We start from the raw sequence: 27,179 nt of genomic DNA on the forward strand, positions 1-27,179 counted from the left end.
CACAACGTCAATGGTATCACCAACTTTGTTCTTCTCTGCAGGCATAACTTCTTGGCAGATGCGGATAGCCTCTCCACGCACATCTTCATTCTCCACCTCTGGCACGCCGTAGAGTCTCAGGTTCCATCTTCTTGTGTATTGTTTCAGATCAGTGAGACGTCTATGGTAGACATTGTTTTTCTTTTCCACACTTTTTTCAACTTTTGCCACTCTCATTTTCACATCCTTGATATCACCACATGCAAACTCCAGTCTTTTTCAAACTTTCGATAACCATGGTGTTTGCGCCTACCATTTTCTCAATGGCGTCAGACCTGGAGTTGATGAGTAAGGAGAGGTTAGCCACAATGTCAGAGTTCATGTTGGGTTTTTTGGAGGGTGGAGGTTTGCACAGAGTAACTGGTAAAGAGGGGAATTCGTCATCTTCAACAGCATATTAATCATAGGGTAAGCCTAGATATGGCAGTTGTCTATAAGCATGTTTCTCTCTTGTTGATTAGCAATAGAACGGCTAGCTTCTTCCTTTCTTTTTTTGTCACGACTTCGCATGGACGTGCTGAAATAAATTATCCAATTCTTATTCCAGTCACATGAAAGTTCGTATACCTTGAACAAATAAAAACAGTAATAGTAATAACTGTGCAGAGCTCGGTAAAAAAAAAAAGTGTCTGTTCAAGCCGCCATCTTGGCACCTGTGTTGCGGGAGAGAAGCAGCATCCACAACGTTTATTTGTGACGCAGCCGGCGCGACTGTCAGTCAAATTCTGTAGGCCGTCAGATCTAGTGGCATCGAGACCGGATCCAAATCGAATGCACGAATTTTTTAGTTTACGCAAAACACGCCTACACGGGCGCGATTAATCAGATAAACTTTAGAAGAGAGGGGAGTTGCAAACTAGCGTGAGGACGCGCTCTTTGAAAGGAGGGAGTAGAAGAACGACCCTGGGTTTATAAGCGCGGATATCGACTGCCGCAGGAGCGTACTTTTGCGGCACAGTCGATAGCGCGCTGGACTTCGGGCTAGAAGGTTGAGGGTTCCTGACCTGCTTCATTACAATACATTAAAAAGTTATACTTTAAATGCAAATGTTTAATAGCATTCTTTTTCATAACAAACCAATGCATTTTTAAATACATTGTGATTAAGGTAGAGTATGATTCTATTTAATAATTACATTAGAATTGTTTTAACACCAATCATAGTCAAGCAAACTGCTTACAAACATATATATTTTTTTAAAGCCGTTTGGGAGCCAAAAGAGCCGGCTCTTTTTGGTGAGCTGAGCCGAACGAGCCGGCTCACTGAAAAGAGCCGGAATGCCCATCACTACAACCTTATGACGCGGCATGATGAAGTGAACGCGATTTGTCGACAGTCTGCTGGGTGGGGCGTTATACATTCCTCCATTCATTGGCCAATGGGATTCGAATCTCATTTATCTAATATCGTTGGATTAATCGAACCTCCTCAATTTATATATATATATTATTTTATTATTTTATTTTAGTTATTTTTTTGTTGTTGCTTTTTTCAAGAGTCTCCCACGCGTCATATATATTGCTGCTTCTCATTGGTCAATGGGCTAGCGCTAGCTTTGACAACACAAGTAAAGCACAAATCACCTATATCCACGTGGCTTGTTCCAAATGATTGTACTGGTGATTTCCTAACGAGAATCTAGAAATATCACAAAATAACTGTTGTTTCTAGAATATTGTCCTGCTTCTGATGTGGTCGATGGACCTTTTGTTTTTGGGCCATATATATATATTGCTGCTTCTCATTGGTCAATGGGCTAGCGCTAGCTTTGACAACACAAGTAAAGCACAAATCACCTTTATCCACGTGGCTTGTTCCAAATGATTGTACTGGTGATTTCCTAAGGAGAATCTAGAAATATCACAAAATAAATCAAATCAAATGTATTTATATAGCCCTTCTTACATCAGCTGATATCACAAAGTGCTGTACAGAAACCCAGCCTAAAACCCCAAACAGCAAGCAATGCAGGTGTAGAAGCACGGTGGCTAGGAAAAACTCCCTAGAAAGATGAAATAACTGAATATTGTCCTAATTTGTTTTTGGGCCATATATATATATATAGGGAGTAGAAGATATATATATATATATATATATATATATATAATCGCTTTTTTTAATATATATATATATAATCGCTTTTTTAAATATATATATATATTCTAACCAATGACATGGCCGAGGTAAATCACATGATCATTTCTGTGAGAGGATTGACCAATGAGAAGCAGCGGTGGCTTTTTGAATGGTGAAAGGCCGGATCAGTAGCTAACATTAGAGAGGGAAACTCGCAACAAACTTGAAAAAGGTCCATCGACCACATCAGAAGCAGGACAATATTCTAGAAACAACAGTTATTTTGTGATATTTCTAGATTCTCGTTAGGAAATCACCAGTACAATCATTTGGAACAAGCCACGTGGATAAAGGTGATTTGTGCTTTACTTGTGTTGTCAAAGCTAGTAGCTAGCTAAGCCTGCTATAGTAGTTAGCTAATGCATTTCATTGTTAACTAGAGTAGTTAGCCAGCTAATTTAGCTAGTTTCAACAGTTGTTGGATGGCATTTTGTTAGAACTATGTTAGCTAGAACAGTCAATGATTGACATGAGTAGTTAGTTATGTATAATTAGGCTGGACAATAAAACGAGTCAAAATTCACCCAAGGCTGAAAAACGGCTTAAGAACGTTGGCTAAGCTGGAACACTAGCGCTAGCCCATAGTGAATGAATGGAATCGAACGTTCGCTGAGGCTGTTTTGACTGGAGTGAAGCTTAGAATTCCATTTAGCCAAAATGGCACCAAAAAAAATATCGCTTTTTATTTTACCACTACAATCTGTTCTTAGGACGAAACTGGAAAAAATAACAACTCGTGTAGAAAGTAAACATCCGCACCTCAATGGTGCCAAGTGTGCTTATGTCTGAATAACGAGGAAGTAGGAAAATAATGGCAACTTCTGACTATTTCTGGTCTAGCGTTTGATGACGAGATACACTGCCCAGACTCGCATCATTCGAAAGATGGGATTCTTATGATTAACATGGTGTCCAAATTGAAAAAAAAATCTAAATATACACATTGCGAAATATACCAGCATACTTCTCCATAGGAAAACAATGGGGGGAGCTCAGCGTTCCAAGGGCAAAAGGTATTTCGGGGCTAGCGTTTGATGACAACGAGATACACTTCCCAGCCTTACATAATTAGAAATATGAGATTCTCATGATTAAAGTGGTGTCCAATTAAATCTAAATATACAATTTGCGAGATATTTGGCAAAATAGACAGACATGCCTATTTCCCTATAGTAAACAATGGGACGACCTCAGAGTAACGAGTATTTTTGTTAACATTTTATCTATAAACAACGTGAGCAGGTCAGAATTGCCAACTATAACGAAGTTGCCATTGTGACATTACAACAAAATGGGATTAGACCGTTCAGGAGGCGAGTTGGTGCCACGGTGTTCAATGGCACTAATAGGAGTTGGCAGGGTGAAAAATCCCCTAAAATAAGGCCTGTTTTTTTCATGATTACTTCAAAACTATGGCATGCAGTTGGGATATGGTAATATTTTTAAACTGGTCTCCACCGCGAATGCAATGAACTACTTTTTATTTTTTTTAAAGCATTGTTAAATATGTAATGTGTCCAGCCTAGTATGATGTAGAGATAAATAGCTGACCTAGATTTGTGTTGGCTAGCTAGTAGCCAAAACTTGTCGCCTTAGTTTACGATGTGCTATGCAGGGGCGTTGATCTGACAAACCTGTAATTATGTCTTATTTCTATTGCCTTTTCTTGGGCTTTACTTCAGTGTGGCTTGTTGGCAGACTAACTGACTAGGTGTATTGCTGCCACCTATTGCATGGGTAGTGAGCGAAAAAACATGGCAACAAAACAAAGAAATACATAAATAAACCCATCCCACTCCTTCGGTCATAGTCCAAATCACAGGATAAAACATTAGTCAACAGGTTTCCTTGTAATGCCTCTAATGTAAAAGCCCTGAGTCCCTAAAAATAGTCTCAACAATGACTATTTTCGCAGAGTTACTGTTTTCTTTGCACTGTGCAGTTTGTAACCAATCCAATAAACAATACAAAGTCCACCTTTTTAACATGCCAGGATCCTGGTCTCTACCTAACATGGTTTCTTCAACGTTCCTCTTCTGACTGCTTCCTGATAGGAGACACGCTGGGCAGCGCTTACTCTTGCCACCTCTCGCTTTCACGTAACAGGGCACTTTAGGAATTAGGGCGCATGTTCGACACCACAATTGCAGCATTTCGCTTCAACAGCCATACAATAATCCTTCCCTATACATACAATTGACACGTCCAGATATTTTACATTTATCACACTACGTGGATTTGGGCACGATGTCTCGTACAGGGTATCTCACAACCACAAAAAAACGTGTGAGAGACTTCTTTAAAAACCAACATAATGAGTGTGCTTTCTCTCTCCAGCCACCATATTGGTCAGTTGTCCATTAACCACTGCAGCTACTTCTTCAGTTACATCCTTTGCACTCACTTTTAGCGCCACTCCAGAGAACTCCCTTGATAGGCGCCCTTACTTCACAGAGCTACACGACACCTTCCAATCTGAAATCTTGTTCAAAGCATGCTCCTTAGATGCACAAAAAATAAATGTATAAATAAGCCCACTTGTTATCCTCACTGATGCAACGCGTCTGTGATTTTCATCAGGATGTCAAACGGATCTCCCAGATTACTCCATAGGTCCAAAACCTTAACTCCAACAACGAAAGTTGGAACTAGGCATGGATTTTCTAAATTCCACGAGCACATTACTCTTATTTCCCATCTCCACTTGAGGCGCTATCAGTTTCAAACAAAACATCCACTTCTGCCATCTTCTTTGGACTTTATTAACTAAACTGATTGCTTTTGTCTTTTTCAGGTTGGCATCATGTCTCAGAAGCAGATATATTACTCTGACAAATACGATGACGAGAAATTCGAGTATAGGTAAGCTGACTGTAATTTTTTCTTCTAAAACGATTTTGATCTAGCTATATAGCTAGTATTGACACGTCTTGTCTGGCAGCTATCCTCCTTCCCAGCCCTGTGATGTTGACACAATGTGACACCGTAAAGTACCATGCCATTTCCCCACTGTCTGTAGGCACGTGATGCTGCCCAAGGACATTGCCAAGCGTGTGCCCAAGACCCATCTGATGTCAGAGACTGAGTGGAGGAACCTTGGCGTCCAGCAGAGTCAAGGCTGGATACACTACATGATCCATCAACCAGGTACACTGACAGACTTTACACGGCTAGTCATTAAGGCTTGTCCTAGGCAAAAAAAAAGAAGTTGGGCACCCAGAACATAGTGTATTCAGACCCCTTCACTTTTACATTGTTACGTTGCAGCCTTTCCAAAAAGGATTCACTAGTTTTTTCCCCCCCCTCAATATACACAATACCCCATAATGAGAAGAGAAAAAAAACTTTTAGACGTTTTCGCAAATTCATAAATTTAAATCGCATACATACATTTTCAGACCCTTTACTCAGTACTTTTGTTGAAGCACCTTTAGCAGCGATTACAGGCTCTTGTGGCGCTTCAAGCTTGACATGCCTGTATTTGGAGATTTTCTCCCATTCTATGCAGATCCCGTCAAGTTCTGTCAAGTTGGATGGAGAGCGTCGCTGCACAGCTATTTTGAGGGATCTCTAGAGAGATGTTCGATCAGGTTCAAGCCTGGCCTCTGGCTGGGCCACTCAAGGACATTCAGATACCTGTCCTGAAGCCACTCCTGCGTTGTCTTGGCTGTGTGCTAAGGGTCGTTGGATGTTGAACCTTCGCCCCAGTCTGAGATCCTGAGTGCTCTGGAGCAGGTTTTCTTCAAGGATCTCTGTACTTTGCTCCGTTAATCTTTCCCTCGATCCTGACAGGTCTCCCAATCCCTGCTGCTAAAAAACATCCCCACAGCATGATGCTGCCACCACCATGCTTCACCATAGGGATGGTATTGGCCAGGCGATGAGCAGTGCCAATTTTCCTCCAGACGTGATGCTTGGCATTCAGGCCAAAAATTTCAGTCTTGGTTTCATCAGACCAGAGAATCTTGTTTCTCATGGTCTGAGAGTCCTTTACGTACCTTTTGGCGAACTCCAAGCTGGCTGTTGTGTGCCTTTTTTACTGAGGAGTGGCTTGTCTTGTCTGTCTGGCCACTCGACCATAAAGGCCTGATTGGTAGAGTGCTGCAGAGATGGTTGTCCTTGTGGAAGATTCTCCCATCTCCACAAATTAACTCTGGGGCTTCTCGGTCACCTCCCTGACCAAGGCCCTTCTCCCCTGATTGCTCAGTTTGGTCTAGCGGCTAGATCTAGGAAGAGTCTTGGTGGATCCAAACTTCTTCCATTTTTAAGAAGAATGAGCTGCAACAAACACTCAAACTGGACAATTATCTCTTCAAAGACTCAATCATGGACACTCTTACTGACAGTTGTGGCTGTTTTGTGTTGTCTCTACCTTCTTGAACTTTGTTGTCTCTGCCAAATAATGTTTGTACCATGTTTTGTTCTGCTACCATGTTGTGTTATGTGTTGCTGCCTTGCTATGTTGTCTTAGGTCTCTTATGTAGTGTTGTCTCTTGTCATGATGCGTTTTGTCATATTTTTAATCCCTGTCCCTGCAGGAGACCTTTTGGTAGGCCGTCATTGTAAATAAGAATTTGTTCTTAACTGACTTGCCTGGTTAAATAAAATAAAGAATGGAGGCCACTGTGTTCCATTTTAGAATAAGGCTGTAAAATAGCAAAATGTAAGTGAAGGGGTCTGAATACTTCCTGAATGCACTGTAGATTTCAGTTGTCGGAATGGACAAAAAATCTGACAATTACTCCGACTAAAATAACATATTAGCATTAAGACAAATTTATGAACAGTATTTTCCAAACTATTGTGTGTTAATGTCCTAAAGTTGGGAATAATTTTGAAAGTTGGATTCTATGCTATTCACAGATGTATTTTGAATAACAAATATTATAGGCCACAAAAAGTGAAATTGAGCAAACAATACCAAGATGGAAAAAGTATTAGTGTTAACGCTCAGTACGGTAGAAAGAGTGAAGTGCTGATGAATACAGCAACATATAGTCTATGGAGGAATACAACACAGAACTGTACTTTACAGTTGTGCTTATGGTGCATAGCCATGTGGGTTTATATCAGTACAGTAAGCAGGGTGACATGGTGAACACACAACACCAGTCTCAACATCCAACAGTGAAGAGGCGACTCCGGGATGCTGGCCTTTGAGGCAAATCTAATTTTATTTGTCACATGCGCCGAATACAACCAGTGTAGACCTTACAGTGAAATGCTTACTTACAAGCCCTTAACCAACAATGCAGTTTTAAGAATTTTTTTTTTTTAAAGAGATGAAAAACGAATTTATAGAGCAGCAGTAAATAACAATAGCAGGGCTGTATAACAGGGGGAACTGGTACAGAGTCAATGTGCAGGGGCGCCGGTGTCGAGGTAATTGTGGTAATTATGCGGATACTATTTAATGAAGCTGCCAGTTGAGGACTCGTGAGGTGTCTTTCTCAAACTACAAAGTACACTCGAATGTACTTGTCCTCTTGCTCAGTTGTGCACCGGGGTCTCCCACTCTTTCTATTCTTGTTAGAGCCAGGTTGCGGTGTTCTGTGAAGGGAGTAGTACAGTGTTGTACGAGATCTGCAGTTTCTTGGCAATTTCTCGCATGGAATAGCCTTCATTTCTCAGAACAAGAATAGATGGACGAGTTTCAGAAGAAAGTACTTTGTATCTGGCCATTTTGAGCCTGTAATTGAACTCACAAATGCTGACGCCCCAGATACTCAACAAGTCTAAAGAAGGCCAGTTTTATTGCTTCTTTAATTAGAACAACAGTTTTCAGCTGTGCTAACATAATTGCAAAAGGGATTTCTAATGATCAGTTAACTAATCCCATTTATCATTTTAAAAGGCTAACACAACGTGCCATTAGAACACGAGTGATGGTTGCTGATAATGGGCCTCTGTATGCCTACGTAGATATTCCATAAAAAATCTGCCGATTCCAGCTACAATAGTAATTTACAACATTAACAATGTCCACACTGTATTTCTGATCAATTTGATGTTATTTTAACGGACAAAAAATGTCCTTTGCTTTCAAAAACGAGGACCTTTCTAAGTGACCTCAAACCTTTGAACGGTTGTGCATTTGGAAAGTATTCAGACCCCTTCCAATTTTCCACATGTAATGTTACAGCCTTATTCTAAAATGTATTAAATTTAAATGAAAAAATGTCTTATCAATTTACACAATACCCAATAATGACGAAGCGAAAAGTTTGGTAGACACTTTTGGCAAATTTATAAAAAGATAAAGAAGTACCTTATTTACTTAAGTATTCAGACACTGCTATGAGACTTGAAATTGAGCTCAGGTGCATCCTGTTTCCATTGATCATCCTTGACGACATGATTTGGAAAGGCACACGCCTGTCTATATAAGGTCCCACAGTTGACAGTACATGTCGGAGCTAAACCAAGTCATGAGGTCGAAGGAGTTGTCTGTAGAGCTCCGAGAAAGGATTGTGTCGAGGCACAGATCTGGGGAAGGGTGCCAAAGAATTTCTGCAGCATCGAAGGTCCTTAAGAACACAGTGGCCTCCATCATTCTTAAACGGAAGAAATTTGAAACCACCAAGACTCTTCCTAGAGCTGACTGCCCAGCCAAACTGAGCAATCGGGGGAGAAGGACCTTGGTCAGGGATGTTACCAAGAACCCTATGGTTACTTTGACAGAGTTCCTCTGTGGAGATGGTTGTCCTTCTGGAAGGTTCTCCCATCTCTGCAGCACTCCCCCCCCAAAAAAGTATTTATTGTGGAGTGGAAAGACTGAAGCCACTCCTCAGTAAAAGGCATGACAGCCCGCTTGGAGTTTGCCAAAAGGCAGAAGGACTCTCAGACCATGAGAAATACAATTCTCTTGTCTGATGAAACACAGATTGAACACTTTTGGCCTGAATGCCAAGCGTCACGTCTGGAGGAAACCTGGCACAATCCCTACAGTGAAGCATGGTGGTGGCGGCAACATGCTGTGGGGATGTTTTACAACGGAAGGGACTGGGAGACGTCAGGATTGAGGGAAAGCTGAATGGAGCAAAGTACAGGGAGATCCTTGATGAAAACCTGCCTTGGTCTCAGACTGGGCTGAAGGTTCACCACAACGCAGGAGTGGCTTAAGATCTGTAGAGAAGAATGTGAGAAAATCCCCAAATACAGGTGTGCCTCACCACCTCCCTGTAGGCTGGCTCGTCATTGTTGGTAATCAGGCCTACTACTGCTGTGTCGTCGGCAAACTTGATTGAGGTGGATGGGTGAATGGCCATGCAGTCATGGGCGAACAGGGAGTCTCTGTACTGACGTTTTGCCTGTTTGATTGCCTTACGGAGGGAATAACTACACTGTTTGTATTCGGCCATATTCCCAGTCACCTGCCATGGTTAAATGCGATGGTTCGCGCTTTCAGTTTTGGGCGAATGCTGCCATATATCCACAGTTTCTGGTTAGGGGGGTTTTAATAGTCATTGGGTACAACATCTCTTATACACTTCCTGAAACTCAGTCACTGTATCAGTATATTCCTCTGTTGTTCTCGGAGGCTACCCGGAACATATCCCAGTCCGCGTGATCAAAACAATCTTGAAGTGTGGATTCCGATTGGTCAGACCAGTGTTGAATAGTCCTTAGCACGAGTACATCCTGTTTGAGTTTCTGCCAATAGGAAGGGAGGAGAAAAATAGAGTCGTGATCTGATTTGCTGAAGGGACGGTGGAGGAGGGCCTTGTAGGCATCCTGAAAGTTGGATTATCAGTGGTTGAGTGTTTTTTTTTTTTTTAGCAGCGCGAGCACTATAGTCAATGTGTTAACTTCGGTAACGTTTTCCTCAAATTTGCTTTGTAAAAATCTCCAGCTACAATAAATGCAACCTTAGGATATGTGGTTTGCGCTCTGCATAATGTCCAGTAAAGTTCCTTGAGGGCCGTCGTGGTATAGGCTTGAGGGGGGATATACACGGCTGTGACTATAACCGAAGATAATTATCTTGGGAGGTAGGAAGGTTCGGCATTTGATTGTGAGTTATTGTAGGTCTGGTGAACAAAAGGACTTGAATTCCTGTAAGTTATCACAATCACACCATGAGTAGTTAATCATGAAACATGCACCGCCACCCTTATTCTTCCTGGAGAGAGATTTATTCCTGTCTGCACGATGAACTGAGAACCCAACTGGCTGAACGGACCAAGACATATCTCAAGAGCCATTTTTCTGTGAAACGGAGTATGTTACAATCCCTGATGTCTCTCTGGAAGGAAATCCTTGCCGTGAGCTCATCAACTTTATTATCAAGAGACTGAACATTAGCGAGTAATATACTCGGAAGCCGTGGGTGGTGTGCACGCCTCCTGAGTTGGACTAAAAGTCAGCTCCGAGTGCCTCTTTTTTTTTTTTTCCAGCATGCAGAGTTTTGGAATTATACAGGAGTATCCGTGTTAGCCGGAGTATCCGACTTTGTTATACAAACATTCCTGACCCACGGACTCGAGGAAGTTGTAGCTTCCATCAATGTAATTGTCTGCATCATTCCTAATCCCCCATATATTTTAGTAAAACTTTTACACAGTTGAAGTCGGAAGTTTACATACACCCACATTTTTGGACAACAAATCGCAGCTCTTAAATGGATAGCAATTGTCATCAAGTCCAACACCTTGGACAAGCTCACGTTTGAAACCCATCAAAGCCATTGCGTCATTACAAAAACAGAGAGTTCATCTAAAAACTACTTGATTAATTGAACAGTGCACGGTGGGTACTTGCTACTGTGATTCCTGAAATGCAGAGACTGCTGATGTTGTATTTTTCTAGTTTGAAATTATACATTTGTTACATTGTTTGCTTGCTAGCTCTGTCTTGTTGACCACCCAACGTTGCTAACGTTAGCTTGCTAGCCAGTTAATATAACGTATTTATTCTAAATGTATGGTAGCTAAGTTGTTATGAATTCAACTAATCTGCTTTTGACATCAGGATACAATTTGAGAGCACTTCTTAGCTCAAAGTGGTTAGTAACTTTGCTTGCTGAAAGTGCATTCATTCAGAGCCATCCAGTGCCTAGCCACACTACAACCTTCATTTCACCAGGTTCCCATGAAGCAATTGTAATGACTGTCCACCACAACATACCAGAGAGTCTCCTGACAAGCAAGGGTTGTCTGTCTTAATTTCACTGTGTATTTGAAAACAGTTTGAGATCATTGGTAGGCGGTTTCACCTGTGGTTAGAAGGGGAATTCTGCTTCCGGGGAAAATGTCCAAGGTTGCAACAGTAACCAAGGGCTTAGCATAGGGTAAATTGTGTAATAGGGTATTCTTAGGGGGGTAGAAAACTGAACTAATAAGACCAAGTTTAATGGTATAATGAATTTAAGGGAGTGTATATAGTAGTACTTTATTAATCGCCAAGGGTAAATTCATGTGATAGGGCGTACAGTAACGTTTTGTTGTCCAAAAGGTGTTGGTGGAGCTGGGTGTCTGAAAGACGGTAGTAAAGCACAAAAAGAAAAGAGAATCTGTTATTATACATTCTTTATTTGCCTCATGGTAATTTTCTATTTATTTTACTTAACTACACACCAGAGGGCACCAGCCTTGGTTTTAGCAATAAATAGAAATCCTATGTAATCCACTTTGATGTGCCTACCTACAGTGGCAAGAAAAGGTATGTGAACCCTTTGAAAATATCTGGATTTCTGTATAAATTGGTCATAAAATTTGATCTGATCTTCTAGGTCACAACAATAGACACACAGTCTGCTTAAACTAATAACATAAATGTTTTCATGTCTTTATTGAACACACTGTGTAAACATTCACAGTGCAAGGTGGAAAAGTAGGTGAACCCTTGAATTTAATAACTGGTTGACCCTTGTTTGGCAGCAATAACCTCAACCAAACATTTTCTGTACATGTGGATCAGACTTGCACAACGGTCAGGAGGAATTTTGGACCATTCCTCTTTACAAAACTGTTTCAGTTCAGCAATATTCTTGGGATGTCTGGTGTGAACTGCTCTCTTGAGGTCATGCCACAGCATCTCAATCGGGTTGAGGTCAGGACTCTGACTGGGCCACTCCAGAAGGCGCATTTTCTTCTGTTTATTTACTTTGGTGTTTTGGGTCTTTGTCCTGTTGCATCACCCAACTTCTTCTGTTGAGCTTCAATTGGCGGACAGAGCCTTACATTCTCCTGCAAAATGCCTTGATAAAATTGGGAATTCATTTTTCTGTCGATGATAGCAAGCTGTCCAGGCCGAGGCAGCAAAGCAGTCCCAAACCATGATGCTCCCTCCACCATACTTTAAAGTTGGGATGAGATTTTGATGTGCTGTGCCATTTTTTTTCTCTCCACACATAGTATTGTGTTACTTCCAAGCAACTCAACTGTAGTTTCATCTGTCCACAGAATATTTTTGCCAGTAGCACTGTGGAATATCCAGGTGCACTTTTGCAAACTTCAGACTTGCAGCAATGTTTTTTTTTAACAGCAGTGGCTTCTTCCGTTGTGTCCTCTTGTTTAGTGTTTTACGTATCGTAGACTCGTCAACAGAGATGTTAGCATGTTCCAGAGATTTCTGTAAGTCTTTAGCTGACACTCTAGGATTCTTCTTAACCTCATTGAGCATTCTGCTCTGCTCTTGCAGTCATCTTTGCAGGACGGCCACTCCTAAGGAAAGTAGCAACAGTGTTGAACTTTCTCTATTTATTGACAATTTGTACTACCGTGGACTGATGAACATCAAGGCTTTTAGAGATACTTTAGTAACCCTTTCCAGCTTTATGCAAGTCAACATTTCTTAATCTTAGGTCTTCTGAGATCTCTTTTGTTCGAGGCATGGTTCACATCAGGCAATGCTTCTTGTGAATAGCAAACTCAAATTGTGAGTTTTTTTTTTTATAAGGCAGCTCTAACCAACATCTCCAATCTCGTCTCATTGATTGGACTCCAGGTTATCTGACTCCAATTCACTTTTGGAGAAGTCATTAGCCTAGGGGTTCACATACTTTTTCCAACCTACACTGTGAATGTTTAAATTATTTATTCAATATAGACAAAAATACAATTTGTGTGTTATTAGTTCAAGTTCTTATGGATCAAATCCCGTTAACGGGATCGACTTGACAACATCCGTTGACAATGCAGAGCGCGAAATTCCCCAAAAATTATTTGAAATATTTAACTTTCATACATTCACAAGTGCAATACACCAAATTTAAAGCTTAACTTCTAGTTAATCTAGCCACCGTGTCAGATTTCAAAAAGGCTTCACGGCGAAAGCAAACCATGCGACTATCTGAGGATAGCACCCCGTCAAACAAACACATGACAATCACATTTCAACCTGCCAGGCGCGATGCAAAACTCAGAAATAACGATATAATTCATGCCTTTGAAGAACTTCTTCTGTTGGCACTCCAGTATGTCCCATAAACATCACAAATGGTCCTTTTTGTTCGATTAATTCTGTCGTTATCTCCAAAATGTCAATTTATTTGACGCGTTTGATTCAGAAAAACACGGGTTCCAACTCGTCCAGCATGACTACAAAATATCTAATAAGTTACTTGTAAACGCTGTCCAAGCATTTCAAACAACTTTCCTAATCCAACTTTAGGTATTTTAAAATGTAAATAATCGATAAAATTTAAGACGGGATCAACTGTGTTCAATACCGGATAAAAACAACGAGAAGCGCGTGACCTGGAGCGTGCATCAAAACAGTAGAGTCCACTCGGCTGGACCCTCGTTCTGAGAAGCCGTACTTCTTCAATTCTCTAAAGAAAAACATCAACCAATTTCTAAAGACTGACTATAGGAACTGCAAGCATATTTCTATTAAAACGGGCTTACCATAGAAAACCAATGGAAACAGATTGACCTCAAATGTTCTTCCCTGGATGGTTTGTGCTCAGGGTTTCGCCTGCCAAATCAGTTCTGTTATACTCAGACATTATTCAAACAGTTTTAGAAACTTTAGTTTTCTATCCAAATCTACCAATTATATGCATATCCTAGCTTCTGGGCCTGAGTAGCAGGCAGTTTACTTCGGGCACACTTTTCATCCGGACCTGAAAATAGTGCCCCCTAGCCTTAAGAAGTTTTAAGCACACTGTATTTGTCTATTGTTGTGACTTAGATGATCAGATCAAGTTTGATGACCAATTTATGCAGATATCCAGGTAATTCCAAAGGGTTCAAATACTTTTTCTTGCCACTGTAGTTGAAGTATTGCAGCAGTCATTACGCACAGTTTGTATTAGGCCCCATCCTCTCCGGAAGTGGCACTACAGGCTGCTGAAATGTGTTATGGAGAACACCATCACGTTCGTGAGAATATCCCCTTTCCACAGCGGGGTCCCATTAGTTTGTAGCCCAAACGGTTCGGACGCTACCAAACAGAAGTTGGCACATCGATGGTACTGACTTTAGACTCCTGACACTCGTGAGGACCGTAGTGCAAAACTGAGAACATCGTGTTCATGAGTGTCCCCTTTCCATAGAGCGGTCATAATAGTTTGGACGCTACAGACGTTTTGTGAGTTGACCGAGTTTCGGGATGTCTCATGGTCTGACAAACACCACTCTCTAGCTCTGCCACCTTTCACCACAGATGCGTAAGTGCAACACTGGCAGATGTGGTGGATTGAGACTCATCAATTGCAACAACAAAAACATCTCTAGCTTAAACTGATGGATCTTGATGGGGATTTCTTTCTCCCAAAAAGTATATTAAAAATACAAAACTGAAATATCATACTTGGATAAGTCTCCACCCCCCTCGGCTTAATACTTGGTCGAAGCACCTGTTGGCAGCAATTGCAGTCTGTTGGGATAGGTCTCAAACTTTGCACACCTAGTTTTGGCAATATTTGACCATTCTTCTCTACAAAACTGTTCAAGTTCTGTCAAGTTCCTTGGGAAATGACAGCAATCTTCAAGTCATGCAAAACTATTTGGATTGGATTTAGGTCTGGGTGCTGACTGGGGAAACTCAAGGACATTTACTTTTTTTAAATTATTCCTTAGCCATTCCACTACCTTTTTTGACTGGGTGCTTTGGGTCGGTTTCATGCTGAAAGGTGAACTTCCATTCCAGTTTCAGAAGAAACATCCCCATAACATACTGCCACCACCATGCTCCACTGTAGAGGTAATGTATTGGATTTGTGCCAAATGTAGCGCGTTTCATTTAGGCCAAAAGTTCCACAACCTTTGCAACAAAATTGTGGCAATACTTCAAATGGGTTTCAAGGTGGGCTTTCTTGAGTAGTGGGGGTGTGGCTTCATTCTTGCCACCCTGCCATACATGCCAGATTTGTGGAGTGCTTGGTATATGGTCATATTTTGACCAGCCTTGGCCATAAAAGCCTATAATTCTTTCCAAGTTGCCATTGTACTCTAGGTAGCAACTCTGCTCAGTCTCTTACTTCCTCGGGTCATCCAGTTTGGAGGGATTGCCTGATCTAGGCAGGGTCTTGGTGGTGCCGTACACCTTACGCTTCTTAATTAACTGTGCTCCAAGGGATATTCAAGGCCTTTCAAAATATTTTATTCCCATCCATCCCTAATTCGGGCTTTTTCACAACTTTGTCCCAGAGTTCTTTTGAAAGTTCCTTGGTGCTCATGTTTGCTTTGCGATTCACTACCCAGCAGAGGGAACCTACAGGAACTGCTGATTTTTATCCTGAAAATGTGAATCACTCAAATTTAACATAGGTGGAGGCCAATTAACATTGTGATTTTGAAGGTGATTGTTTACATCTGAGCTAATTTAGGATTGCAATTACAAGGGGGGTGTACACTTATCCAACCAAGCTATTTCATTTTTATTTTTTTAATTGTGGGGTAGGATGTGTAGATCAATGGAAAATGCATTTTATTTCCGGGCTTTTTATTTCTGGATTACTACTGGCTGTAAGCGAACCAGTGTCGCGCGTTTGGAGTAATACTGGCTGTCTCCAAGGCTCAGCCAATCGTTAACATAACAGCATGCAGCGCAGCACGTGACTGAAGAAAGAAGAGTCAACCAATTTACTAATTACAGTATCAGCAGCACAAGTGTTCTATTATAAAGGTTGTCATGGCGAACTGCATTATTAGTGGGTTTTTTTCTCAACTTGAGTGTCATTTTCAGTGAAGTCTAGGCAACAAATAACATTGGATTGCTTTCTTTACATTTTTTAGCTGAGCTAGGTTCACATTAACCACTTATTTTACAGACTGATCATGTAGATTATGTTCTTTGTTTAATTAGTTAACCTGCATTTCTCCCAAGCAGGGATTTGCTTTGCATGTTTCAGTGCAAAAAAAAAAAAAACGGTCACCTTTTTGGACCCTAACCAGTTTGCATCCCTGTATGAATTCTATCTGATTTGTGTTTGCATGTTTAGGTAAAAAGACAATGTCCTTTATGAAACACTGACAAGTAAAGGGCATCAACATTTTATTTTTGTTTGCTCAATTTGATTGGGTGATCCTTGCTCCCCAGTGCCTATGCCCCTGACACACAGAGAAGATGTGCAAATTCCTGCGGTTAGCCTCTGCCCAGGCTTTCAACATTATCTTTCGTCTTCCAAATGCCTTCGATTTCACCATATAGCTCAACTGCGTTTTAGCAGGTTTTTTGTTATTTATATAAAACAAAAATATTGGTGGTTGGACAAAAGTGGTGATGGCATCGTATATCACAATGTTTTTATAGGTACATAATCACGTTAGGACAAAGGTTGACATCGCCCAACCCTAGAATACACTACATTCATGTTGTTGAGAGGTCAAAGATCCCTGTTTGTAACACAAGATGGTGCTCAGCCTCCATCGGATTGACTTTTGTATTATAGGCTACTTGCAATCTTTGATACTGGTCTCTTGCCATCAGCAGATCATGAGGTCTGACTCCTACTGTTATGTCTCCAAATACAAATCTCTTCTTGTCTGTCACCTGAAAACAAGATGTTGGTTCAAGCATTTCAGCCATGATGGCTAAGACGGGGCATCTATTGAACATATGGTTGGCTGCATTGGGTGTGTACCTAACTTATTTGAGTTTGCCTAATGTGCATCATTAGAGAGACCTTCACTGAACACACAAAGAATGAAGTCCTGATTGGGCAGTATACTGTATATACTCTATACTGGGGAATTTGGATATAGCCGTTAACTATTTATTTGAAGTTTAATACAATTTTATATTTGTAGCTACTTTTTAAGTAAATACCTGCAGTCAAATTGTGCAATATATTGGGAGATAAAGCAGATCGTGTTGATCTTTTCACCCGTCACATTATTTTACATTACAAAGCTATCCGAAGTTGAGCCTGTCACGTCTGTTTTGTAAATGGTACAGCAGGAGAAAGCAGGAGCAGATGAATCCAACTGTGTATTGATGGGTTGCGTTTTTATATCGAAAGTCAGATTTAAAAAATGTTTAAAGATTAAATTGAGTGATCAGGGGCGTGCAACTACCATGTTTCTTCACAGAACATTAATGCTACACATTTTGCAGAAAAATGGCTTCATTTTCATCAGATGACAACAGAAGTGCAACACTATTTGGCTGGCAGCCACATAAATCAGCAAACAATAAGGCACGATCTTTTTTGCAAAAACAATGCATGGCCATCATTTCTGTTTTACATAGAAATGACTAAGCAAAGTTGTCTACGTTAATCTCGCATTTTAACTGAGAAAAATGTACTGGATAAAAGTAGCTGCACATCAGTCAGAGCGCTGTCTGCTGATAAAATGGCCATTTTGTGATTTCTCATCCATGTGAAGTGCAACTGAAGCACAAAATTAGTCTGATGCCGGGCAGAAATTACAAGAAGCATTTAAGATGTTTACAAAACTCAGCAAGACATTAATTATGCATTTTTATTTTAAAAAGTCTTGCTTGTTAAGTGGCTGAATTAATAAGGAGATGGGGCATCCTATAGTGTTCACTTCCTGCTGTGTTTGAGAGGTCAAATCCCTTTTGGATGAGTTACCTGTACAACTGCCACTGCTTTTTATTAACTTTTTTATTTGTAACTTTTTTTCTTTTTTTTAACCTTTTTTTTATACAGGTTTTTCTCGTTGCGATAACATCTCTTTTCCATGAGACCTGGTCCAATAGCAGCAAGGGGAACAATGTTTCAGACAACTTACATACACTAACACATTATTAAACAAAACTATAAACAGACATCCAGTACAACAATTACATATTACGTTAAAAACACAATCTTGACTAAGACGGTTGTCCTAAAGACAGTTACACTCTTCAATGATATATACAGTTGAAAAAGTTTACATGCACTTAGGTTGGAGTCATTAAAACGCGTTTTTCAACCACTGTATATATGTTTGACTATAGGCAATCCAGCTCCACATTGCAATTCGTTTTATTTTAATTTGCGCTCCTTAGCAAATTTAGCTAGCATCCTCCATGGAAATTCGCCTTGTGCAAATTTGGTTAGCATTCTGGTAATAATGATGATAAATAAAAAAAAGTAGGGCGGTATCCAGATTTATATATCATCATCCTCTCATCCCATTGGGCTTCCATTTTCTTTAGCCAATTTTGGTGTTTAATGCAGGCCTGGCAGACAAGTTCCTTACTTTCTTCCACTTGCCTCTTCCATTTTTTTGGAAATGCTGGAATTAGTTGGTTATAATTTTGAGTAGAGCATCGTTGCCACGTAACCAATAACATTTTGCATTGGTGGTGTTTGTAAACACAGGCTACTTAACCTTTTTGTACAACTTTAGGAAAAGAGGCACAGACAAAACAAGGATAAATAAGTTAATGCCTCTCCTGAGGGAAACTTAATTTCCACTCTGAGGTCAAACAAATGTAAGCACTAACAGCCAGTGATTCGATTCAAATACAAAATCCAATACTGATGTTCTCCAGATTTCCAATAATCGAGTCAACGAAATATTTGGAAGGATCAAGGATGGCCTCGTGAGACTACTAGAACACATTTAAATAATTATCAGGTGTCCACAATATGACTTAGGGTGAGTCCCAATAATATCTCCTTTTGTTCACTACTTCCCACAAATCTGAAAGCATTGGACTGGTGTACAGTGCCTTGTGAAAGTTTTCACCCCCCCTTGGCATTTTTCCTATTTTGTTGCCTTACATCCTGGAATTAAAAGTGAAATTTAAAAAAAAAAAATTGGGGGGGGGGGGGGTGTGTGTGTGTGTGTGTGTGTGTGTGTAACATTTGATTTACACATGCCTACCACTTTGAAGATGCAAAATATTTTAATACAAGAAATAAGACCAAAAAAACAGAACTTGAGCATGCATAACTATTCACCCCCCCAATATTTTGTAGAGCCACCTTTTGCAGCAATTACAGCTGCAAGTCTCTTGGGGGTATGTCTCTATAAGCTTGGCACATCTAGCCACTGGGATTTTTGCCCATTCTTCATGGCAAAACTACTCCAGCTCCTTCAAGTTGGATGGGTTCCGCTGGTGTACAGCAATTTTAAGTCATACCACCGATTCTCAATTGGATTGAGGTCTGGGCTTTGACTAGGTCATTGACTAAGACATATAAATGTTTCCCCTTAAACCACTCAAGTGTTTTATTATAATTTTATTTTTTATTATTATTTTTAAAAAAATTTGGAAGGTGAACCTCCGTGCCAGTCTCATCTCTGGAAGACAAACAGGTTTCCCTCAAGAATATCCCTGTATTTAGCACCATCCATCCATTCCTCCCACAGCATGATTCTGCCACCACCATGCGTCACTGTGGGGATGGTGTCCTCGGGGTGATGAGAGGTGTTGGGTTTGTGCCAGACATAGCGTTTTCCTTGATGGCCAAAAAGCTCAATTTTAGTTTCATCTGACCAGAGTACCCTTTTCCATATGTTTGGGGAGTCTCCAACATGCCTTTTTGCAAACACCAAACGTGTTTGCTTATTTTATTCTTTATGCAATGGCTTTTTTTCTGGCGACTCTTCAGTAAAGCCCAGCTCTGTGGAGTGTTCGGCTTAGTGGTCCTATGGACAGATACTCCATTCTCTGCTGTGGAGCTTTGCAGCTCCTTCAGGTTTCTTTGGTCTCTTTGTTGCCTCTCTGATTAATGCCCTCCTTGCCTGGTCTGTGAGTTTTGGTGGGTGGCCCTCTCTTGGCAGGTTTTGTTGTGGTGCCATATTATTTCAATTTTTTAGTAATGGAGTTAATGGTGCTCCGTAGGATGTTCAAAGTTTTGGATATTTATTTTTTATATCCCAGCCCTTATCTGTACTTCTCCACAACTTTGTCCCTGACCTGTTTGGAGAGCTCCTTGGTCTTCGTAGTGCTGTTTGCTTGGTGGTGCCCCTTGCTTACTTTTGCAAGGCACTGTAGGTATGGGCTAGAAGGAGTTTTCTTTCAAATCAGTGAAGGGAAGTAAACTAGTGCATACTTTGGTAGGAAGGACAGATATATTGGATACAACCTGCCATTTTGGTTTCATTCACTTCCTAAACTTCACAATCACTCACTTTTTCTCTGTTTTTCTCTTTCCCTCCAGAGCCCCACATCTTGCTGTTCCGTCGTCCACTGCCTGCAGCCTGATCTCTCGGACAGAGGGTGAGAGAGAACCCATAGGGAAGATGATAAGAGAGTGGCTGGAGATGGTTGAACACAACTCAGTTGGATGGATAAAGACTATTTTGTAAATACTGCATCGTATACACTGCAGTTGAGCCAGAGTCGAGCTCCAACCCACTGCCTCACTCACTGTAAAGCCTTTCATATTTCCTCTGGACCTGCTTGGAACCCTTTCATATTTTTCTCTATATGTACTAGCTTGATAATGTTGTCAATGTGTGCATCTGGGAAGAAAAGGAACATCTGTGGAGGTAGCAACACATTTTCATTATTCTAAACTTTAACCCACTATACCTGCTGTGAGTTGACTAACATATCTAATTTTAAGGCAGATAGTAAGATGGTAAATGTTAAAATGTAGGGGGCAGCATTTTGGCAGCACAAATGTGCAGGGATGTTACCGAAATTACTGATCATATACCTGTTATGGCACTTGATTCAAAACTTATTTTGAATACCGCAGATTGCATCAAGTGTATGCACTCTTACACTGTACAAATGATAGCCCTCTGGATATTGTAAAAAATATTTTTTTTTTTACAAATCGTGTCGTGCTGCAGTTATACTGTAGACTGTCTGCAGGTTTTAGAGCTGTCAAAATGGGACCCAATATCTTCGTTGCCATATCTATGATTGTACAAATCAGCTGCTCAGTTTATGAATTCTTGTACACCAGAAATGTTTTTATTTGAAATTCTTCAGATTGTGATGTAGTTCTGCACTTTTAAACCTTTACATTTTGCCGTTTTGCTTATAGTGGTGTTAAAAGTGGGTTTGTAGATGGATAGATTACATGTCAAAAGTTTGTACACCTATTCATTCAAGGGTTTTGATTTATTTGAACTATTTTATACATTGTAGAATAATAGTGAAGACAACTATGGAATCATGTAGTGCTCAAAGTGTTAAACAAATCAAAATATATTTTAGATTCTTCAAAGTAGCCACCCTTTGCCTGGACAGCTTTGCACACTCTTGGCATTCTTTCAACCAGCTTCACCTGGAATGCTTTTCCAACAGTCTTGGAGTTACCACATATGCTGAGCACTTGTTGGCTGCTTTTCCTCCACTCTGCGGTCCAACTCATCCCAAACCATCTCAATTGGGTTGAGGTCGAGTGATTGTGGAGGCCAGGTCATCTGATGCAGCACTCCATCACTCCTTTTTGTTCAGCTAGCCCTTACACAGCTTGGAGGTGTGTTAGGTCATTGTCCTGTTGAAAAACAAATGATAATACCACTAAGCGGAAACCAGATGGGATGGCATATCACTGCAGAATGGTGTGGTAGCCATGCTGGTTAGGTGTGCCTTGAATTCTAAAGAAATCACTGACTGTCACCAGCAAAGCACCATCACACCACCTCCATGCTTCACAGTGGGAACCACACATGCGGAGATCTGTTCACCTACTCTGCGTCTCACAAAGACACTGCGGTTGGAACCAAAAATCTCCAATTTGGACTCATCAGACCAAAGGACAGATTTCCACTGGTCTAATGTCCATTGCTTGTGTTTCTTAGCCCAAGCAAGTCTCTTCTTCCTATTGGTGTCTTTTTAGTAGTTGTTTCTTTGCAGCCATGAAGGCCTGATTCACGCAGTCTCCTCTGAACAGTTGATTTTGAGATGTCTATTTCTTGAACACCATAAAGCATTTATTTGGGCTGCAATTTCTGAGGTTGGTAACTCTAATGAACTTATCCTCTGCACAGAGGTAACTCTGGGTCTTCCTTTCCTGTGGCGGTCCTCTTGGGAGTCAGTTTCATCATAGTACTTGATGGTTCTTGGGATGGCACTTGAAGAAACTGACAAGTTCTTAATTTTCCGAATTGATTTACCTTCATGTCTTAAAGTAATGATGGATTGTCATTTTCTGTTTGCTTATTTTAGCTGTCTTGCCATAATATGGACATGGTCTTTTGTCAAATAGGGCTATCTTCTGTATACCACCCCTACCTTGTCACAACACAACTGATTGGCTCAAACACATTAAGGAAATTAACTTTTATCAAGGAACACCAGTTAATTGAAATGAATTCCAGGTGACTACCTCAGGAAGCTGGTTGAGAGAATGCCAAGAATGTGCAAAGCTGTCAAGGCAAAGGATGGCTACTTTGAAGAATCTCATATTTTGATTTGTTTAACACTTTTTGATTACTGGTATGTTATTTCATAGTATTGATTTCTTCACTATTAGTCTACAATGTAAAAAAGAAAAACCCTTGAAAGAGGTGTGTCCAAACTTTTGACTGTTACTGTGTACAGTATGTACAGTGCCATTTCGGAAAGTGTTCAGACTCCTTAACTTTTTCTACATTTTTATTTAATCAATCTATACACAACACCCCATAATGTCGAAGCCAAAACAGTTTCTTAGAACTGTTTGCTAATATATAAAAAATTAAAAATTTAAATACCGTATTCACACAAGTATTCAGACCCTTTTCTATGAGACATGAAATTGAGCTCCTGTGCATCCTGTTTCCATTGATCATCCTTTTGATGTTTCTACAACTTGATTGGAGTCCATCTGTGGTAAATTCAATTGATTGGACATGATTTGGAAAGGCACAAAACTGTCTATATGAGGTCCCATCATTGACAGTGCATGTCAGAGCAAAAACCAAGCCGTGAGGTTGACAGAATTGTCCTTAGAGCTCCGAGACAGGATTGTTTCAAGGCACAGATCTGGGGGAAGGGTACCAAAAAATGTCTGCGGCATTGATGGTCCCTAAGAACACAGTGGCCTCCATCATTCTTAAATGGAATAGGTTTGGAACCACCAAACTCTTCCTGGAGCTGGCCGCCCGGCCAAACTGAGCAATCGGGGAAGAAGGGCCTTGGTCAGGGAGGTGACCAGGAACCCGATGGTCACTCTGACCGAGCTCTAGAGTTCCTCTGTGGAGATGGGAGAACCTTCCAGAAGGACAACCATCTCTGAAGCACTCCACCAATCAGGCCTTTATGGTAGAGTGGCCAGACAGAAGCCACTCCTCAGTAAAAGGCACATGACACCCCGCTTGGAGTTTCCCAAAAGGCACCTAATGATTCTGACCATAAGAATCAAGATTCTCTGGTCTGATGAAACCAAGATTGAAGTCTTTGGCGTGAATGCCAAGTGTCACGTCTGGAGGAAACGTGGCACTATCTGTACAGTGGAGCATGGTGACAGCGGACACCCTAGTTTAACTCCTCTTGACAATTCAAAACTCTGATAAGTAGCCGTTATTTACTATTTTACACCTGGGGTTGCTATACATTATTTTTACCCATTTTATAAGAGAATTACTGAAATTGAAAAAATCCAGGCATTTATAAATAAAATCCAGTCTTTATCAAATGCCTTTTCAAAATCTGCTATAAATACCATTCCTGGCTTCTTATATGTTTCATGATTTTCTATTAGTTGTCGTATATTATCTCCAATGTATCGTCCATGTAAAAAACCTGTCTGATCAGGATGAACAATACCTGGTAAAACCCTTTTAATTCTGAGAGCTATGCATTTTGCTAGTATTTTTGCATCCAACATTGAAGTGTAAGGGGCCTCCAGTTTTTTAGATAGACTGCGTCTTTATATTTGCCATCTGAGTCTTGTTTTAATAATAGGGAAATCAGACCTTCCTGCCGAGTACCTGACATACTACCATTTCTATAGCAGTAGTTAAAACAATCTAACAATGGAGCTTTTAGTATATCAAAAAATACTTGATATACCTCTGGTATGCCATCAAGCCCTGGGGTTTTTCCAGACTGAAAGGATTTAATAGCCTCAAAAAGTTCTTCCACTGTGATTTGGCCTTCGCACTGATCTTTCTGTACATTTGTTAATTTTCAATTTTTTTAATATTATTTGGAAAGAATTCCTTACCATAATCTTCATACAGTGGGAAAGGATAAGACGGAAAAAAAGAACATCTGCCTAAAATAATTAGCTTCCTCTTTTAAAATATCATTCAGAGAATCATAGATGACTCCGTCTTCAGTAACGAGTTTCTGCAAATGATTTTTGTTAGCGTTCCTGTATTGGTGATTCAGGAAGAACTTTGTGCATTTTTTTCCATATTCCATCCAAGTTGCTTTATTTTTGTAATAGATTACATTAGATCGTTCTTGAATAAGTTTCTCAAGTTTTTTTGGTTTTTCTTCTTACTTATACTTACTCTGTAGTATCATTTTTATTGCTATCTACCTGTACTATTAGTTGATGGATATCCCTTGTTAGTCTTGTCTCTTTAGCCAGAAACTGCTTTTTTATTATTGATGAATATTGAATTGAATGACCCCTGAAGGTACATTTTAAAGGTATCCCAATCATAAGGGGATTTGCTGATCTTAAATTATGCTGGAAAAATTAAATTATTTTGTCTTAGTTAAAAATAAGTTGTCCTCCAGTAAACTGATTGAAATTTCCAATATCCCCGTCCACGTGGAAAATCTATAAGAGTTATGTGAATGCCAATTAGATTTAAAAAAAGATATGTATTTCACCTTTATTTAACCAGGTAGGCTAGTTGAGAACAAGTTCTCATTTCCAACTGCGACCTGGCCAAGATAAAGCAAAGCAGTGCAACCCAAACAACACAGTTACACATGGAATAAACAAACATACAGTCAATAATACAATAGAAAAAGTCTATATACAGTGTGTGCAAATGAAGTAGGATTACGGAGGTAAGGCAATAAATAGGCCATAGTGGCGAAATAATGACAATATAGCAATTAAACACGAGTGATAGATGTGCAGAAGATGAGTGTACAAGTTGAGATACTGGGGTGCAAAGGAGCAAAATAAATAAAATAGATCACAGTATGGGGATGAGTTAGTTGGATGGGCTAATTACAGGTGGGCTATGTACAGGTGCAGTGATCTATGAGCTGCTCTGACAGCTGGTGCTTAAAGATAGTGAGGGAGATATGAGTCTCCAGCTTCAGAGATTTTTGCAGTTCGTTCCAGTAATTGGCAACAGAGAACTGGATGGAAAGGCGGCCGAAGCAGGAATTGGCTTTGGGGGTGACCAGTGAAAAATAGCTGCTGGAGCGTGTGCTACGGGTGGGTGCTGCTATGGTGACCAGTGATCTGAGATAAGGCGGGGCTTTACCTTGCAAAGACTTATAGATGACCTGGAGCCAGTGGGTTTGGCGACGAATATGAAGCGAGGGCCAGCCAACGAGAGCATACAGGTCTCAATGGTGGATTAGATATGGGGCTTTGGTGACAAAACGGACGGCACTGTGATAGACTGCATCCAATTTGCTGAGTAGAGTGTTGGAGGCTATTTTGTAAATGACATCGCCGAAGTCAAGGATCGGTAGGATAGTCAGTTTTACGAGGGTATGTTTGGCAGCATGAGTGAAGGATGCTTTGTTGCGAAATAGGAAGCTGATTCTAGATTTAATTTTGGATTGGAGATGCTTAATGTGAGTCTGGAAGGAGAGTTTACAGTCTAACCAGACACCTAGGTATTTGTAGTTGTCCACATATTCTAAGTCAGAACCGTCCAGAGTAGTGATGTTAGACGGGCGGGCAGGTGTGGGCAGCGATCTGTTGAAGAGCATGCATTTAGTTTTACTTGCATTTAAAAGCAGTTGGAGGCCACGGAAGGAGATTTGTATGGCATTGAAGCTCGTCTGGAGGTTTATTAACTTCTTTGGGATAGGGGGCATTATTTTCATGGCCGGAAAAAAAAGGTACCCGATTTAATCTGGTTACTACTCCTGCCCAGAAACTAGAATATGCATATAATTAGTAGATTTGGATAGAAAACACACTAAAGTTTCTAAAACTGTTTGAATGGTGTCTGTGAGTATAACATAACTCATATGGCAGGCCAAAACCTGAGGATTCCATGCAGGAAGTGCCCTGTCTGATAATTTGTTGTCCTTCTGTTACATCTCTATTGAAATTACACCATCTGTGCTGTAACGTGACACTTTCTAAGGCTTCCATTGGCTCTCTAAAGCAGCAAGAAAGTGGAATGGGGTGTCTGCTGTCTCTGGGCAAAGTATAGGAGCAGAGTTTGTAAGTGGTCAGCCTGGGGACAGTGAGACTGGAGATGCGCGGTCACAAAAACTCGCCATGTTTTTCTTTCTCTCATTGAATGAATACAACGTTGCCCGGTTGGAATATTATTGATATTTTACAAGAAAAATTGCATAAAAATTTATTTTAAACAGCGTTTGACATGCTTCTAAGTACGATAATGGAATATCTTGAAATTTTTTGTCACGAAATGTGCTTGCGCGTTACCCTTCGGATAGTGACCTGAATGCACGAACAAAATGGAGGTATTTGGAACCAAAACAACATTTGTTGTTGAAGTAGAAGTCCTGGGAGTGCATTCTGACGAAGAACAGCAAAGGTAATCCAATTTTTCTAATAGTAATTCTGAGTTTAGGTGACCCCGAAGTTGGC

The 27,179-nt window shown here is 40.5% G+C and overlaps 1 protein-coding gene across 2 annotated transcripts; it reads left to right on the forward strand.

The window, feature by feature from the left end:
- LOC106570108 (cyclin-dependent kinases regulatory subunit 1) lies at positions 1–23,185 on the forward strand. 2 transcript variants are annotated; one of them, XM_014142118.3, is made up of 4 exons: positions 1–327; positions 4,971–5,038; positions 5,196–5,323; positions 20,688–23,185. In XM_014142118.3, exons 2-4 carry the CDS (start codon positions 4,980–4,982, stop codon positions 20,729–20,731), a joined length of 231 nt encoding a protein of 76 aa, XP_013997593.1. In that variant the 5' UTR covers positions 1–327; positions 4,971–4,979; the 3' UTR covers positions 20,732–23,185. The 2 variants fall into 2 exon arrangements, with proteins under 2 accessions (XP_013997593.1, XP_013997590.1); XM_014142115.3 differs by lacking the exon at positions 1–327 and adding an exon at positions 2,261–2,469.
- The last annotated feature ends 3,994 nt before the right edge of the window (positions 23,186–27,179 follow it).

The sequence above is a fragment of the Salmo salar genome, chromosome 14 (genome assembly GCF_965601325.2).
Source record: "Salmo salar chromosome 14, fSalSal1, whole genome shotgun sequence".
In the NCBI taxonomy this organism is placed as follows: domain Eukaryota; kingdom Metazoa; phylum Chordata; class Actinopteri; order Salmoniformes; family Salmonidae; genus Salmo; species Salmo salar.